At 36.5% G+C, this 17,265-nt stretch overlaps 1 protein-coding gene across 4 annotated transcripts in view; it reads left to right on the forward strand.

Annotated features, from left to right (window-relative positions):
* PIK3R4 (phosphoinositide-3-kinase regulatory subunit 4) overlaps positions 1 to 15,815 on the forward strand; it is a 156,742-nt gene extending 140,927 nt beyond the window's left edge. For all 4 annotated transcript variants that reach the window (XM_037845054.1, XM_037845036.1, XM_037845031.1 and 1 more), the window contains exons 15-20: positions 2,317 to 2,528; positions 4,089 to 4,220; positions 6,235 to 6,335; positions 7,007 to 7,095; positions 7,351 to 7,459; positions 13,696 to 15,815. In XM_037845054.1, coding sequence (XP_037700982.1) covers positions 2,317 to 2,528; positions 4,089 to 4,220; positions 6,235 to 6,335; positions 7,007 to 7,095; positions 7,351 to 7,459; positions 13,696 to 13,866 — 814 coding nt within the window. In that variant the 3' untranslated portion in view covers positions 13,867 to 15,815. The remainder of the gene's footprint in view (positions 1 to 2,316; positions 2,529 to 4,088; positions 4,221 to 6,234; positions 6,336 to 7,006; positions 7,096 to 7,350; positions 7,460 to 13,695) is intronic.
* The last annotated feature ends 1,450 nt before the right edge of the window (positions 15,816 to 17,265 follow it).

Genomic DNA, 17,265 nt, shown 5'->3' on the forward strand with positions numbered 1-17,265 from the left:
ATTTAGTATCTCCCTCTCTACACAAAATGTTTGCTGACAATTTATCTGAGAGAGAAAACTAAAATAGTATGTGTAAAAGCATGATATATATTGATCAAAGAGGCTGGCCAGTGTGTTTTATGATATTCTTCTTAGTTTTAAAAATGCTCAGTTTGAAAAAGTTTGGTGCTCCCATGCAACATAATATACCCATCAATAAAAAGGAATAAATTATTGACTCATGCAGCAACATTGATGAATCTTAAATGCATTGTGCTAAGAAAGAAGCCAGACCCAAAAGGCTATTTATTGTTTGTTTCCTATTTAAATGACGTTTTGGAAAACCTAAAATTATAGGGAGGAAAACAGGTCAGTTGTAGTCAGAGATTGGGGGTATGAGGAAGAGGTGACTACAAAGAGGCTGCATAAGATAATTTTGGGGGTGTGGAATTTATGTTTCTGTGGTAGTAGATACACAGCTAAACATTTGTCAAGACCCATAGACCTGTATACCACAAAAAGTGAATTTTACTGTATGCAAATTAAAAAAAATATTCAGGATGTGGTGGAGAGGTGGAATGCAGTCTGTGACAAATGAATCTGTTTCACATAGGAGTCACATAATCACACTGAAAGGGAAAGGTAATAAAGGAGCCCACCTAAGAAACTTTGGAAAACAGTGTTTTAACTGGATATTGCAAGGCTAATGACAAAAGGAACTGAACACAAACATTATATTCTAGTTGGTTGTTTTTCACAGGGGTGTGGGTTAACAGTTCTGAAACTACTTTGTATACAAGGTTGAACAAATAAGTAAATATATTGTAGATAATAAGAGCCATGTTTCTCACTGTTGGAGAAAGAAGTTACAAATAAGGAAAGGGAGAAGGCTGGAATAAACCCTGGTGCTGGGTAGGATTGGTAGAAGATATCAACATGGACTCGTGTGTGTGTGTGTGTGTGTGTGTGTGTGTGTATAAACACATACACGTGTAAATATATATAGATATATGTGTTTGTGGGTATATATACATATATATACATACACTCACACACATATACACACACAAATAGGTATAGAAATATAGATATGTCTATGGGTAAGGTAGTATACATAATATATTTCCCAAATCTGTCCATTGAGAGGGATTAGAAGCAGGGACACCCCCACAGCAGTGAGCATACTTAGTGCCTAGATCTTGGTTTTCTAAATACTGTTTCCAGTGAAAGGAACCAGGCTTCTTGGAGACTAGCTGCTTCCAGGAATGGGATGGGGAAAATAGAAGGTGAGCCTGGAGGATTCTGTGGTAAAGGAAAATTAGGAAGTCATTAAAAAAAAAAAAAAAGAGTATCTAAAGGGCACAGGAATGCACCTGAAAGTTTCCAAGGGCCAAAGTTGGGGCAATGTGAGCAACAAAATAAATAATTATAGTATTGGATTATAACCCAATAAAATAAATATCCATGAGTTCATGCTAATATAAAAAGGACTGAATCACTAAGTTAATGAGGAAGAATTCCGATCCATAAGTGTAAAAGGAATGAGAGATATAAAATCACCATTAGAATATAACAGTAATAAGTGGAGGAGGCATGATCCATCAATAGACATTAAAATTAGTGGGCAAACGTTTATGCAGAATCAGAATTTTTTACCTAGTTACAAAGTATTTCCTCTAAAAATTGACTAATTTCAAAGGGAAAAATAGTTAACACCACCAATAATAGTTACTGATATCTTATATTCCCTTATATGATGCACTGAGAAGGGCATATCACTTCTGTGATATTCTTCCCAATAACATATTTTCAGTTTAATCATGAGAAAACATCAGGCAAACTCAAATTGAGGGCTTTCTACAAAATAACAAACAGTCTTCAAAATGTCAAGGTCATGAAAGACAGTGGATGAACAGGGACTCTGAGATTGGAGGAGACAAAGGACATATAACAATTACATGCCATATGGTCTCCTGGATGGGATCCTGAAGCAGAAAAAGGCTACTAGTGGAAACACTGGTTAATCTGAATGCATTCTGTACTTTAAAATATTATACCAAGGTTTCTTAGTTTTGATAAATGTTTTATGGTTATATAAGATACTAACATTAGCGGAAGGTGGGTGGGAAGTATACAAGAACTTCCTGTACTATTTTTGCAATTCTTCTATAAGTCTAAAATTAGTTTTTAAAATTGCCTCAGCTATCATTCTCTTGATGGGTCACAATTTTTATTTCCTGACTATGGAGAGGATATAAATTTATTTTAAATGGAAGCTGGTGTCATGTTTTCACTCACTGGAAAAGTCTTTGGCTCTTGCTTTGTGTATTTCTCTAGAATTCTAGACCAGAAGGAGGATGGCTGTGTGGTGGATATACATCACTTCAACTCTGGTGCGCAGTCCGTTTTGGCTTATGCCACTGTGAATGGTTCTCTGGTTGGCTGGGACCTCAGGTCTTCAAGCAATGCGTGGACATTAAAGCATGATTTAAAGTCGGGCCTCATCACTTCCTTTGCTGTGGATATCCACCAGTGCTGGCTCTGCATTGGTAAGGTGACTTTTAAGTCATGGACTGGGTTTTAAATGCCGTTAATGCCCAGACTTGGCATCTTGTATAAGCTACTTTTTCTTTTTTCCCTCTTTATTAATTTTTCCCATCTCCTTTTCCCCCTCATAATTACTATTTTATAGCCACTTGCAATTTAATGTTTTCCATTTAAAAAAAGGACAGATTTGTAAGGGTGAAATTAAGTATATCTATCATAAAACAATTTCCCCTTTCTCCTTGTTCTTACATGAGTCTCTACTTTTTAACCATTATAGTGATCACATTTGCCGCTGTTCACTTTTTCTTCCAGGGAAGCAGCAAGCTTGGTTTATGGAAAACAGCATTTGAGTTTGAATAGATAGTTTTGAATTCCAGTAAACTCAGGCTACTTAACTCCTCTGATCTCATTTTCCTCATTTTCGAATGGGCTACTCCATTCAAAGGCTGCTTTGAGGGTCTACTGAGGTAAAAGCATCTATCACAATGCCTGGCAAGGGAGCATCTGTCTCAGTGCCTCGAAGACTGAAGATACACTGTGTCTTCTTGCTTGCTTTCTTTCCTCTTTTTTTACACCCCCATAACCACCCGGCAGCTATTGGGCTTTGAACCCACCTTTAGAGATGCTACATGTTATTTTTTTTCCCACTTTGCACTCTTACTCACAGGACTTATAATTGCTGGATTGAATTTAGGTTTCTAGAGTCCCTACTTTGCATTTGTGATATTTTTAAGTATCTGCTCTTTCCTTAATTGCTTTTTGTATAGTTTATACGGAATGCATTTTTTTCCCCTTTTATGTGAATAAATGGGATGGGTTCAGGAAGATGTAATGCCAGTCCTAGAAAGGTAGATATTGCACAGCTAACAAACTAGCAAATGGCAGTGATGCCTCTCAGGAACTCTGATCAGCTTTGAGGAGGGTAGAAGATGCAGTCTGTAGCTGTTTGAGCCATAGTTCTGGAGTGTGGCAATGTGACAAACAGAAGGACACTGCCCCTTTTGTCTTTTCCTGCCCCCCAATCTCTCCATTGGAACTGGAGACCAATCCAGGAATGTACTCTACCTCTGTCACGACCAGCTGCCCATTGTTAGAGCAGATATTATTCTTTTGGGGATAAGGATGCCCTTTCTCTGTAGAACTTGAGGCCATTGGCAGATGCACAGGTATGCACCACAGTTTCTGCTGTGATTGGATAGCATACCTGTCTCCTGAATGTTTTGGAGAAAAGGGAACATGGAAATGATTGAAATCTAATGATAGTTACAAAGCCTCTGCTTCTTTGGTCTTGGTAAAGTGATCATTGAATGCCAAAAAACCATGTCTGGTAATTTAAGGAAACCAAAACATTTTGACTTAGCAAATTGAGTTTCTATCATTTCTTTAGAGCTTCTGATTTTGTGGGTACTTTTGGCAGTCAATAACAGTGTCAGTAATTAATGAATTATTCATTTTCAGTTTACATTCTTTAAACACTTGTGTAATAATATTGTGATAAGCCCTTTGTATCTTTGTTGTTTGAGCATTAGATGCTAATATTTTGTGGTGGTTTTTTTTTCCAGGTACAAGCAGCGGTACCATGGCTTGTTGGGACATGAGGTTTCAGTTGCCAATTTCCAGTCACTGTCATCCTTCCAGGGCTCGAATCAGACGCCTCTCAATGCATCCTCTGTATCAGTCTTGGGTGATTGCAGGTAAAATAGAGGGCTGGCTTTCAGATGTTGGGGGGTTTTTCTTGGAAAGTACATAATCCCTGCTGCCAAGACTCATGTTCTTAGACTTTCAGATTTTGTGTATGGACTGAGTTTAATTCTGCTCCATTCTGATGATAGAAGTTCCTACCACTGAAATCTTGCTGACACCTCATATTTATTATATTCTTTATCAGGCAGGGTTACAACAGGAAACAGATGGCATACCCAGGTTAGGATAATTTGAGGAAGATTTATTTTCATAGGAGCTATTTACAAAGGTATGGTAATAGGAACACCACAAAAAATGGTGCAACAACATGGGGCTAGTAACAGCAGAGAGCATGTAGAAGGCATGAGGGGAGTGAACAGTTACTAGAACTTGGTAGGAAGTTGAATAGACAAGGCACCTTGAGGGGAATGGTGATTTGGGGGTGAGGGACACAACCAGCGTGAGGTGAAGACTTGACTTTCCTCCTTCCCTTTAATCATCTGTTGGGAATAGGCCTGTGTTAGTTTCCTATGGCTTCTCTAACAGTTTACCACAAACTTGGCTTAAAACAACACAAATTTATTCTCTTATAGTTCTGGAGGATAGAAGTGTGAAATGGGTTTCACGAGGATAAAATCAGCATGTTGGCTCCAGGGACTCTAGGGAGAATCTGTTTCCTTGCCTTTTCTTGCATCTAGAGCTGCATTCCTTGCATTCCTAGGCCCATGGCCCCTTTTTCCATCTTCGTATTCAGCAGCATGTGGTCACAGTGCTGCCTTTGGCTGTCCAATCTCCCTATTTTTCTCCTCTTATGAGGATACTTGTGATTACAATTAGGGCCCTTCCAAATAATCCACGATACTCCTCATCTTGTCAAGGCCCTTAATTTAATCATGTTGGCAAGTTCATTTTTGCTATATAAGGTAACATTCTCAAGTTCCAGGGACCGGGACCTGGATAATCTTTGGGGGCACAGGCTGACCTTATCTAGAAGTTAGAGGGCAGAGGCCTACTGATGTGGTCCATACGGGTCAGCCTTAGAATGGCAAATGGAAGATGGACAACACTATGCTAACCCTCCTACTAACATCCCATCCTTAGACTGCTTCAGCCACTCTAGCCTCCTGGCTTTTTCCTTGAATAATAACCCTCCTGCTTCAGAGCCTTTGCATAGTTTTGTTTATTGTATCCAATAGAATGTGAATTTCATGAAACAGATTCTTTATTTGCTTTACTTTTTTTCCCCCAGTGTCTAAGACTGACTGGCTCATAGGAGGTACTTGGTAAATATTTTTGATTGACAGAACATTGGGATATTGTCACCCTCCCTGCTCAAAAATGCCTGTCTTTCTCAGGTGTACAGTTCTAGTTCTCTATAATCTGCCTCTACCATTCTTTCCTCTCCACTGTCGACTCTCACTTCTCCCTGTCACGAATGTGCTTTAGTTAAACCAACTATCTCTATTTCCCCCAAACATCCAGAGATTTTTGTTTTTATGCTTTTTGCTTATTCCATTCTTTCTGCCTGAAATGGTCTGCCTGCCACCTGTATTTGTCCAGTTTCACCTGTTGTTTCAGTTCCAGCGAAAGCATGTCCTTTTCCATGAAGCCACCTTGATTCTCATCCACTGATTGTGATCCTTACCTTCCTTGAATTTAGATGCGACTTTGCACTTTGCTCTTTTTGCTACCCTTGTCTTATACTTATTTTTTTCCCCTCCACTTCTGGTCTGTAGGTTTCTTGAGGGCAAAATCTGTTTATGATTTACCTTTGCACCCTCACAATTCTCTCCACTTGGTTGGAGACCAGTAAATATTTACTGTTTGGCTATTGGAAACATTTTTTTTGCACTCATCCATCTGGTTACAGAATCACAGTGTTATTTAAAAGTAATAGTATTTCTTGCAGGATGGGAAAAAACTGGGAGTTGGTACAGGCCGACTTGTATCCTTTGCCAAGATGCGAAAGCTCTGGAGCCAAGCCCTCCTTGTCTGAGTAATGGTTCTGGCTTTTGTCTCCCTTAGCTGTTCAGGGCAACAATGAAGTATCTATGTGGGATATGGAGACTGGTGACAGAAGATTTACTCTCTGGGCCAGCAGTGCACCGCCTCTTTCTGAGCTACAGGTTTGATTCCACTTTTTATTATGAAGGCCAATATTATTTCCCACATCCTAAGTACTTTAAGGCATTTTATCAAACATGATATCTGTTGGGATTTTGGGATTATGTTTTAAATTTGGGTTTTTCAATAGCATCAAGTATCATGTGGCCACTGCTGCATGGTTTTTTTGTTCGTTTTTTTTTTTTTTCCCAATTCCTTAGGCTTACTGTCTCTGCTGGCTCCATAAGGCTGCAGTGTCTTTTTGGGATGCCAGTAAGATCTGGGTTAGTTAGGAAAAACCCAGGTTGAAGTTGAGGTCATTGAAAAATGGAAAATGACCCTCTTACATGCACTTTTTGTGTTTGTCATGGTGCCGTGGATGTTTTACTGGGGCAAAAGTTAGGAAAATTTTTTTCTTTTTTAGCTGATGTCCTGCTCAAGGTGGTCCTGAAAATGAAAATTGAAAATTTGCAGGAAGCTGAACAGGCTATGCCTCCCTATTCAGAATGGTACATAGCAAATTCATTTTAAAGCCAAAGAAAGAAGTAGCTATGATATACACAATTGGTATCTCATTTCTTCAGGCAACCAGGGGCCTATGATAAATAAAGCTACTGACAGTTAACTTGCCTTTAGAAATGGCATCATTTATAAGAATATTTTGATGTTTATTTGACTCCATATTTCTTTTAAGCCTTCTCCTCACAGTGTCCATGGTATCTACTGTAGTCCTGCAGATGGAAATCCTATCCTGCTAACAGCTGGCTCAGACATGAAAATAAGGTACAGTACTTAATATATAATATGGTTTATACAAGGATGTTATTTATTATAGATATTTGCATCATAGCAATGTTTAAAATCTTCAGCATCTTGCAGGGACAGCTGTTAATACTTTATATGTAACTAATTTTATGCCATTTTAGAGAAGTGTCTTTTAATGGGAAAGAAGATATGTTATACATTGATGAATATAAGCAATCATTATCTCCTCACATTATCCTTCAGAGATTAATCATGATGTTTTTCCTCCTTTAGGTTTTGGGACTTAGCTTATCCAGAGAGATCCTATGTTGTTGCAGGAAGTACTAGTTCCCAGTCTGTGTCCTACTACAGGAAAATAATTGAAGGTACCGAAGTTGTTCAGGTATGGTGTTTTTATACGTACAAAATGGCTTTCATAAACAATGAGTTGGTTAAAATAAATGACTGTGGCCAAGATGGCAGTTTCAGTGAGTTTATTTTCTCTTAGGTTTTTCTGTATTTTTTCAAATTAACTTTTTTATTGAAGTATAATATCATATAGCAAGAGAATATATTCTAAGTGTACAACTTGATGAATTGTCACAAGCTAAACACAGTCATGCAACCAGCTACCATATCAAGAAATAGGGCATTGGTAACACCCAAAAAGCCCTTTCTCATGCTTCCCTCCAGTCTATTACCCCTGCCCTCTTCCAGGGGTAACTTCTATCCTGACTGACTTCTAATAGCCCAGATAAATTACGCCTTTGTTTGTCCTTTATATACATTGAACCCTATAGTATCTATACTCATATATAACTTCTTTTGCTCATCGTGGTATTTGTGATTCATTTATATTGTTGGGTGTAGTTGTGAATTGTTCATTCTAATGGCTGTACTCCATTTTGTGAGTATATCACAATTTATTTACCTATTTTACTCTTAATGGGGATGTGGGATAGTTTTCAGTTGGGGTATTACAAATATTCTAGTACATGCCTTTTGGTGAACTTTTATGCGTGCATTTGTATTTTTAAAATTTACTTATTTTTTTATTTAGGGAAGTCATAGGTTTAGAGAAAAATCATGCAGAAAGTATCAAGTTTTCCCTATTAGTAACACTTTACATTAATGTGGTACTTTTGTTACAATTGATGAAAATAACTACTACAATTATACTATTAACTGTAGTCCATAGTTTACATTAGAGTTCACTCTTTCTGTTGTATGGTAATGTTCTTTTTTAAAAATTTTTATTCTGGTAACATACATACAACCCAAAATTTCTCATTTTAACCACTTTCAAATATACAATTTGATGGTGTTAATTACATTAAGAATTTTGTGCTACAATTACCACCATCCATTATCAAAACTTTCCATCACCACAGACAGTAACACTGTACAAATTAAGCATTAACCCCACATTCCCTACTGTCAGTGCAGCGCCTGGCAACCTGTATTCTAGTTAATAACTATGAATTTGCATATTCTAATTATTTCATATATCTGAGATCGGATAATATTTGCCCTTTTGTGTCTGGCTTATTTCATTCAACATGATGTCCTCAAGGTACATCCATGTGACAACGTGCATCAGAACTTAACTCCTTTTTTTTTTACAGCTGAATAATATTTCATTGTGTGTTATACCACATTTTGTTTATCCATTCATCATGGGTTGCTTCCACCTTTTGGCTATTGTAAATAATGCCACTGTGAATATAGGTGTGCAAATGTCTGTTCCAGTCTCTGCTTTTAATTCTTTTGGGTGTATACTGAGATTGCTGGGTCATATGGTTATTATATACTTAACTTTCTAAGGAACTGCCAAACTGTTTTCACAGCTACTGCACCATTTTCCATTCCATCAACAATGTATGAGTATTCCTATTTCTCCGTGTACTCTCCAAGTATTTTCTATTGCTTTAATAGTTTCTAATCTAGTGGGTGTGAAATGGTATCTCATTGTGGTTTTGATTTGCATTTCCCTAATGGCTAATGAGGTTGAGCTTCCTTTCATATAGTTTTGGTCCATTGTATATCTTCTGTGGAGAAATGTCTATCCAGTTCTTTTGCCCATTATTTTAATTGGGTTGTCTTTATTAAGTTCTATGATTTCTTTATGTTTTCTGTATATTAAATCCTTACTGAATATGTGGTTTCCAAGTATTTTCTCCCAGTATGTAGGATGTCTTTTTGCATTTATGGTGAAGGCCTTAGATGCACAAAAGTCTCTCATTTTGTTGAAGTCCCACTTACCTATTATTTTTCTTTTGTGGCTTGTGCTTTGGGTGTAACGTCTAAAAAACTGTTGCCTAATACAAGGTCCTAAAATGTTTCCCTGTGTTTTCTTCTAGGAGTTTTATGGTTTTGATTCTTACATTTAGATCTCTGACCTGTTTTGAGATGATTTTTGTATATGTGTGAGATAAGGATCTGCCTTCATTCTTTTGCATGTGGATATCAGTTTTCCAAGCACCATTTGTTGAAAAGACTATTCTTTCCTCTTTGAATGGAGTAGGCATGTTTGTCGAAAATCAGTTGGCCATAGATGCGAGGGTTTATTTTTGAACTCTGTTTAATTCCATCGGTCTATATTTCTGTCCTTGTGCCAGTACCATGCGGTTTTGATTACTGTTGCTAAGATTTAAAATCAGGAAGTGTGGGTACTCCATAATCATTCTTCTTTTTCAGATGGCTTTAGCTATAGGGGCCCTTATCATTCCATGTAAATTTAATGATTGGCTTTTCCATTATTGCAAAGAAGGCTGTTCTATTTTGATTAGGATTGCATTGAATCTGTAAATCACTTTGGGTAGACTTCACATTTTAACAATGTTTAGTCTTCCAGTCTGTGAACATGGAATGTCCTTCCATTTATTTAGGTCTTTAATTTCTTTCAGCAATGTTCTATAGTTTTCCATGTACAAATACTTTACATTCTTGGTTATATTTATTCATATATATGTATATTATTAGAGAAGTTGTAGGAAAATCATGCATAAAATACAGAGTTCCCTCTACCACCCTATTAACACCTTGCATTAGTGTGGTACACTTATTACATTTTTATAATTGTACCATTAATTGTAGTCCATGGTTTACATTAGGGTTCACTGTGTTATACAGTTCTGTTTTGTTATTTAAAAATTTTTTATCCTAGTATCATATATACGACCTAAAATTTCCCCTTTTAACCACATTCAAATATATAATTCATTGTTGCTAGTGATGTTCACAGTGTTGTGCTACCATCACTACTATCGATCACCAAAATTATTCCATCAATACAAGTAGTAACTCTGTACAATTTAAGCATTAACTCCTCATTCCCTTCTCCCATTACCACCCCTGTAACCTTTATTCTATTTAGGTAACCTGTATTTTAGTTTCTGCCTCTATGAATTTGCTGATACTAGTTATTTCATATATATATATAGTGAGATCTTATAATATTTATCCTTTTGAGTCTGGCTTAACTCAACATGATGTCTTCTAGGTTCATCAATGTTGTCACATGTGTAACAACTTCATTCCTTTTTATGGCTGAATAATATTCCATTGTATGTATAGTCACATTTTGCTTCATTGATGGACACTCAAGTTGCTTCCATCTTATGGCAGTTGTCAGCAATGCCATTATGGACATCAGTGCACAAATACGTGTTTCAGTTCCTTCTTTCAATTCTTCTGGGTATATACCTAGATTTGGGATTGCTGGGTCAGAAAATTCTATACTTAATTTTCTGAGGAACTGCCGAACTCTTCCACAGCAGCTGAACCATTTTACTTTGCTACCAGCAATGAATCAGTGTTCCTATTTCTTCACATCCTCTCCAACACTTGTAATTTTCTGTGTTTTTTGTTTTTTGTTTTTAATTGCAGCCATTCTAGTAGGTGTGAAATGGTACATTGCATTGTGGTTTTGATTTGCATTTCCCTAATGGTTAATGATATTGAAAAATTTTTCATGTGTATATCTTTTTGTTCATTTGTATATCTTCTTTGAAGGAATTTCTATTCAAATTTTTTGCCCATTTTTAAATTGGTTTGTCTTTTTGTTGAGTTGTATGATTTCTTTATATTCTGGATATTAAATCCTTCTTGGTTATGTGGTTTCCAAATATTTTATTCCATTTTGTAGGTTATCTTTTTACTTTCATGATAATTCTTTGATGCACAAAAGTTTTAAAATTTTAATGAGGCCCCATTTTTTCTTTTGTTGCTTTTGCTTTGGGTGTAAAATCTAAGAAACCAGTGCCTAACACATGTTCTGAAGATGTTTCCCTGTGTTTCTTCTAGGAGTATTATGCTTTTGGTTCTTATATTTAGGTCTTTAATCCATTTTCAGTTGATTTTTGTATATGGTGTGAGATAAGGGTCCACCGTCATTCTTTTACATATGGACATTCAGTTTTCCCAGCACTATTTGTTGAAGAGACTATTCTTCCCCCATTGAATGGAGTTGGCCCATTTGTCAAAAATCACTTGATGATAGATGTGAGGATTTATTTCTGAACTCTCAATTTGATTCTATTGGTCTGTTTGTCTGCCCTTGTGCTGGTACTGTGCTGTTTTGGTTACTGTGGCTTTGTAATAAGTGTTAAGAAGTCTGAGTCCCCAAACTTTGTTCTTTGGCATCCCTTACCCTTCCATATAAATTCGATGATTGGCTCTTCCCTTTCTGCAAGGAAGCCTATTGGAATTTTGGTTAGGAACATGTTGAGTTAGTAAATCACTCTGGGTAGAACTGAGATTGCTGATTTTATTGATCTTTTTGAAGAATCAACTTTTGGTTTTGATGATTCTCTCTTTTTTAATTCTTTTTCATTTTCTCTGCTCTAATTTCCTTCCTTATGCTCACTTTGGGTTTAGCTTGCTCTCCTATTTTCTAGATCTTCCAGTTTTGAGGTTAGGTCTCTGGTTTGAGATATTTTTTAATGTAAGCATTTAAAGGTATAAATTTCTCTATCAGTACTGCTTTTGCTGCATCCCACATGTTTTTGTATGTTGTGTTTTTATTTTCATTTGCCTCAAGGTATTTCCTAATTTCCCTGATGATTTCTGTATTGAGCTGTTGGTTTTAAGGGCACTTTAATTTCCACATGTTTATGAATTTTCCATTTCTCCATCTGTTATTGATTTGTAGCTTCATTCCATTTTGGTTGTAGAAGATACACTGTAGATTTCAATATTTTTTAGTTTATTGAGACGTATTTTGTGATCTAACATATGGCCTATCTTGGAGAATGATCCATGTATACTAGAGAAGACTGTATTTCCAGATATTTTAGGGCTCTGCTGTTAGGTGCATATTGTCTTCTTGGTGAATTGGCCTCTTTTATCACTATAGAATGACCTTCTTTGTCCCTCATAACACTTTTGACTTAAAGTCTATTTTATCTGATATCGTTGTAGCTACTGCAGCTCTCTCTATTTGCATGGTATACATTTTCATATCCTTTCACTTTCAACCTATATGTCTTTGAGTTTAAGGTGAGACTCCTGTAAACAGGATATAGTTGATCGTGCTTTTTTATCCATCTGTCAATCTCTGCTTTTGACTGGAATGTTTAATCCATTTACATTTAAGCAACTACTGATAATGCATGGCTTTCTTCTGCCATTTTGCTATTTGGTCTTTGTAAGTCATAACTTTTTTATCCCTCAATTCTTTTTTTAATGCCTATTTTCATAGTTGTATAATTTTTTGTAAATTACAATTGAGTCTCTTTTCACTTCCTTCTTTATATACTTTTCACATACTTTCATTGTAGTTACCATGGGGCTTAAATTTAATACTGTAAATCTATACAATCATATCTGATTTTTCCAACTTAAATTCAGTCAATAACTGGAATAGCATACTCAGCCTCTGTTCTGTACCCCTCTTTCCCCAACCTTTGTGTTTTGTTACAGATTATATCTTTATACATTGTATGTCCAAAACCATAAATTTATTATTTTATAGGCATTTGCATTTTAGAACCTGTGAGAAGTAAATAGTGATCTACAAAAACATAAAATACAGTAGTACTGGCATTTATGCTTACCCATATGTTTACCTTTACCAGAGATCTTTCTCTTTGCTGCTTTAACCTCCTGTCTAGTGTCCTTTCCTTTCAGTCTGAAGTACTCCCTTTAACATTGCTTGTAGGGTAGGTCGAACTCCCTCAGCTTTTTAAAATCTGGGAATGTCTTCATTTCACCCTCATATTTGAAAGAGAGACTTGTAGGATATAAGTTTCTTGGTTGGCAATTATTTTCTTTCAGCACTTTAAATATTTCATCTTGCTATATTTACTTCTATCCTGGTATCATTTAACCCTCTCTGGAGTATATTCTTTTCCTTAGTTTTTTCTTTTGATGTTGACAAAACTTAATATATACAGAATATTGGCTTATTTATAAAGTTTCCTATTCGTAAGTGGCTGCTCATGGTTTCCAATGACTAGAAACCTCAAATATCATTTTGGACCCCCTCTCTTTACTCCTTTTGTGAAAGCATGATTAGTTCACAGAAGGTGTTAATGTAAAAAAAATAACTCAAGAAACATTCTAGAAGAATATTGACAAGAGGTAGAATTTGGTATATGCTTTTAACTTCTTTCTCCTTGACTTTTAACTATGAAACAGGAAATTCAGAATAAGCAGAAGGTAGGACCAAGTGATGACACCCCTCGGAGAGGCCCAGAATCTCTGCCTGTGGGACATCATGACATTATCACGGATGTCGCCACGTTCCAGACAACACAGGGTTTCATCATAACGGCTTCTAGAGATGGGATTGTTAAGGTGTGGAAATAAAAACCTAGTGATCTGTATAATTTTTAATAAAATTGTAAATATATAACTGAGAAAAGGTATTTCTAGAAACAGAAGTTAACAGCAAATTTGTTTCCTTAATTTTCCAAAATCATGTCTCTATTTTACGGTTTCATGATTAAACACATATCCCACCCAAGGTGGTTAAGGCAGTTGCACTTGGCTAGTTTGTCTTTGTATATATCACTGCAGTAATCTGTGTGACAATAGTGTCTCTGTGACATTTTATTGTATATGTCCCGGAGGTGAGGAATTTATGATGCTAAGACCTATTGATCTGAATTTACTTTGTATAGAAAAGATGGTTGTAAGCTATAATATAAACTTTTTTTTTTGCTATTAAAAATGCTATTTAAACAAACCAATAAACTATATCCAAAGAGGTTTTGTTTGTATTTAGTGATGTTTTTAACAGTAACATTTAACAGGAATAAAATCTCTAGCAGCATTTGTTCTGAGGTGAAGAAAGGGACTTGGAATCACAAGGAATCAGTGACAGAACTAGGCATTCTGTCTGAATCTCTGGATGCTCAGTGTTAAGCTCTTTTTGCTTTGCTGTCTTTATCCCTCTCTCTTCCTCTATGTTCTATAGTTTGCCTCATTAGTTATTTAGCATGGAAGACTTGATAGGCTGTGTATCAGTTCTAGAGAAATATGTCACTGCATGGCTATTGTCACTATTTTTTATAGACTCTACTGTAAATTCGGCAGTTTGGCCCATCAGCTTGCCCTTATTCAGTGCAGATTATTATTTTTTTAAATTCATGAAAAAGAAAAAAATAAAAATGATTAAGCTGTTAAAAATATGTCAGAAATAAATGTTAGCAGCTGACTGCTGTGGACTAGGAAAGACAGAGAGGCCCTCCACCCAGAGAAAAGAGGGGAACATGGCACAGTTCTGATCCAACTGTTGACTGGTGAAGTTGACCCTCTTGGTCATTCAGCTTTGATCCCTTCCAGGCAGGAGCCCGGGGCACCCACTCCACCATTTGTTTCCACACACACAGTAATTGTGGTGAGTGAGTGACTGAACTGGGCTGCAGCTCCTGGAGTGCATCCCCCACTCTCAAGGCCAATAGCTTCTGGTTGGCCTGGACCCTGTCAGGTTGGCTGCTATGGATAGAGTCAGGCAAGCCCTCCCACCCAGGAACAGACGGGTGCTTGGCATAGTTTTGATCCAACTGTTGTTCAGTGAAATTGGACTACAGGGTCCCGTAGCCTTGGTCTTTGGCTTGGACAGATGCTCAGAGCACCATGGTGCCATTATTACCACTCATCACAGAAACAAAGAGGACAGAGGACCAAAAAACCTTTGTAGGGCTGTGGGAAATAGTTTGCTAAAGAGTGCCATCTGCTGGGAAGGCTGGGGAAGTGCAGTCTTGGGAAGCTAATTTCCTGACCCTCTCTCCAGGGCCTTTTAGAACTAGTCTGCATACTTGTGTGGGACCCTGGCCCTGTTTTGGCTGGGAAGTACTGATGAACTGAGTGCCAAAGAAGACCTTTAACATAAACCCAATTGACATCAAAATCTTAGGTAAGATAGATAGGGAAATCAACTTTCAGAATAAGCTTATCAAGATAATCAGATGCCCAGATACCGGCAAAAAATTGCAAGGCATACTAAGCAAAATTAAGATATGACCAAGCTAAATGATCAAATTTAAATGACAGCGGAGATGCAGAAGTTGAAACAACTAATCAAGGATGTTCAAACAAATCTAAAAAAATTCAATGAGATGGCTAAAAAGATAAAAGATATAAAGAAGACACTAGGACAGCATAAAGAAGAATTTGAGAGAATACATTGAAAAATAACAGAGCTTCTGGAAATGAGAGACACTGTAGATGAAATTAAACATATACTAGAAACACACAATAGCAGAATTGAACAGGAAGAAGGGACCAGCAAGCAAGAAGACAGAGCAACTGAATATGAACAGACAAAAGAACAAATGGAGAAAAAAATGGAAAAAATTGAGCAGGGTCTCAGGGAAATGATTGACAACAACAAGCACACAAATATAAGCATCATAAATGTCCCAGAAAGAGAAGAGAAGGGAAAAGGGCCAGGAAGAATATTTGAGGATATAATGGCTGAAAATTTCCCAAACTTTATAAAAGATAGAAACATGAAAATCCAAGAAGCCCAACGTACTACAAACAGAATGAATCTGAATAGACCCACTCCAAGACACACACTAATCAAACTATCCAATGCTTAAGAGGAGAGAATCCTGAAAGCAGCAAGAGAAAAGTGATTTGCCATATACATGGGAAGCCAAATAAGGCTAAGTGCTGACTTCTCATCAGATACCATGGAGGTGAGAAGGCAGTGGCATGATATATTTAAGATAGTGAAAGAGAAAAATCGTCACCCAAGATTTCTTTATCCAGCAAAGCTGTGCTTCAAAAATGAGGGAGAGTTTAAAATATTCACAGATAAAAGAGAAGCTGAGATTGTTAATTAACAAGAGACCTGCCCTATAGGAACTAAAGGGAGTTCTGCTCGTGGAAAAAAAGGAGACAATGCAAGACTGTTAAAAGAGACAAAGAAGGACACTATATATTAATAAAAGGGGTAATTCACCAAGAAGAAATAATCATAAATATTTATGAACCTTAGAAGGTGTCCAAAAATACATGAGGCAAACACTGGCAACACCAAAGGGAGTAACAGGCATCATTACAACAATAGTTGGAGACTTCAATACACCACTGTCTTCAATAGATAGAACATCTAAACAGAGGATCAATAAGGAAACAGAGAACCTAAACAATGTAATAAATGAACTAGACCTAACAGACAAATATAGAACATTGCACCTCCAAATAGCAGGATATACATTCTTCTCAAAGTGCTCATGGAACACTGTCCAGGATAGACCACCTCCTGGGGCACAAAACTCGTCTTAATAAATTTACAAAGATTGAAATTTTATAAAGCATTTTCTCTGCTCATAAAGGAACAAAACTGTATATCAATAATAGGTAGAGAACTAGAAAATTCACAAATACAGGGAGGTTAAAGAACATACTTAGTGAATCAAAGAAGAAATTGCAAAAGAAATCAGTAAATATTTTGGGACAAATGAAAATGAGAACACAACATATCAAAACTTACGGGATGCAGCAAAGGCAGTGTTGAGAGGGAAATGTATAGCCCTAAATGCCTACATGAAAAAGGAGGAAAGAGCTAAAATCAAAGAACTATCTGAACACCTAAAGAAACTAGAGAAAAAAAACAGCAAACTAACCCCAAAGCAAGCAGAAGGAAAGAAATAGCAAAGATTAGAGCAGAAATCAATGAAACAGAAAAAAACAATAGAATAGAAAGAATTAATAAAAATAAGTTGGTTCTTTGAGAAGATCAATAAAATGGAC

Source organism: Choloepus didactylus, chromosome 1 (genome assembly GCF_015220235.1).
Source record: "Choloepus didactylus isolate mChoDid1 chromosome 1, mChoDid1.pri, whole genome shotgun sequence".
Taxonomy (NCBI): Eukaryota; Metazoa; Chordata; class Mammalia; order Pilosa; family Megalonychidae; genus Choloepus; species Choloepus didactylus.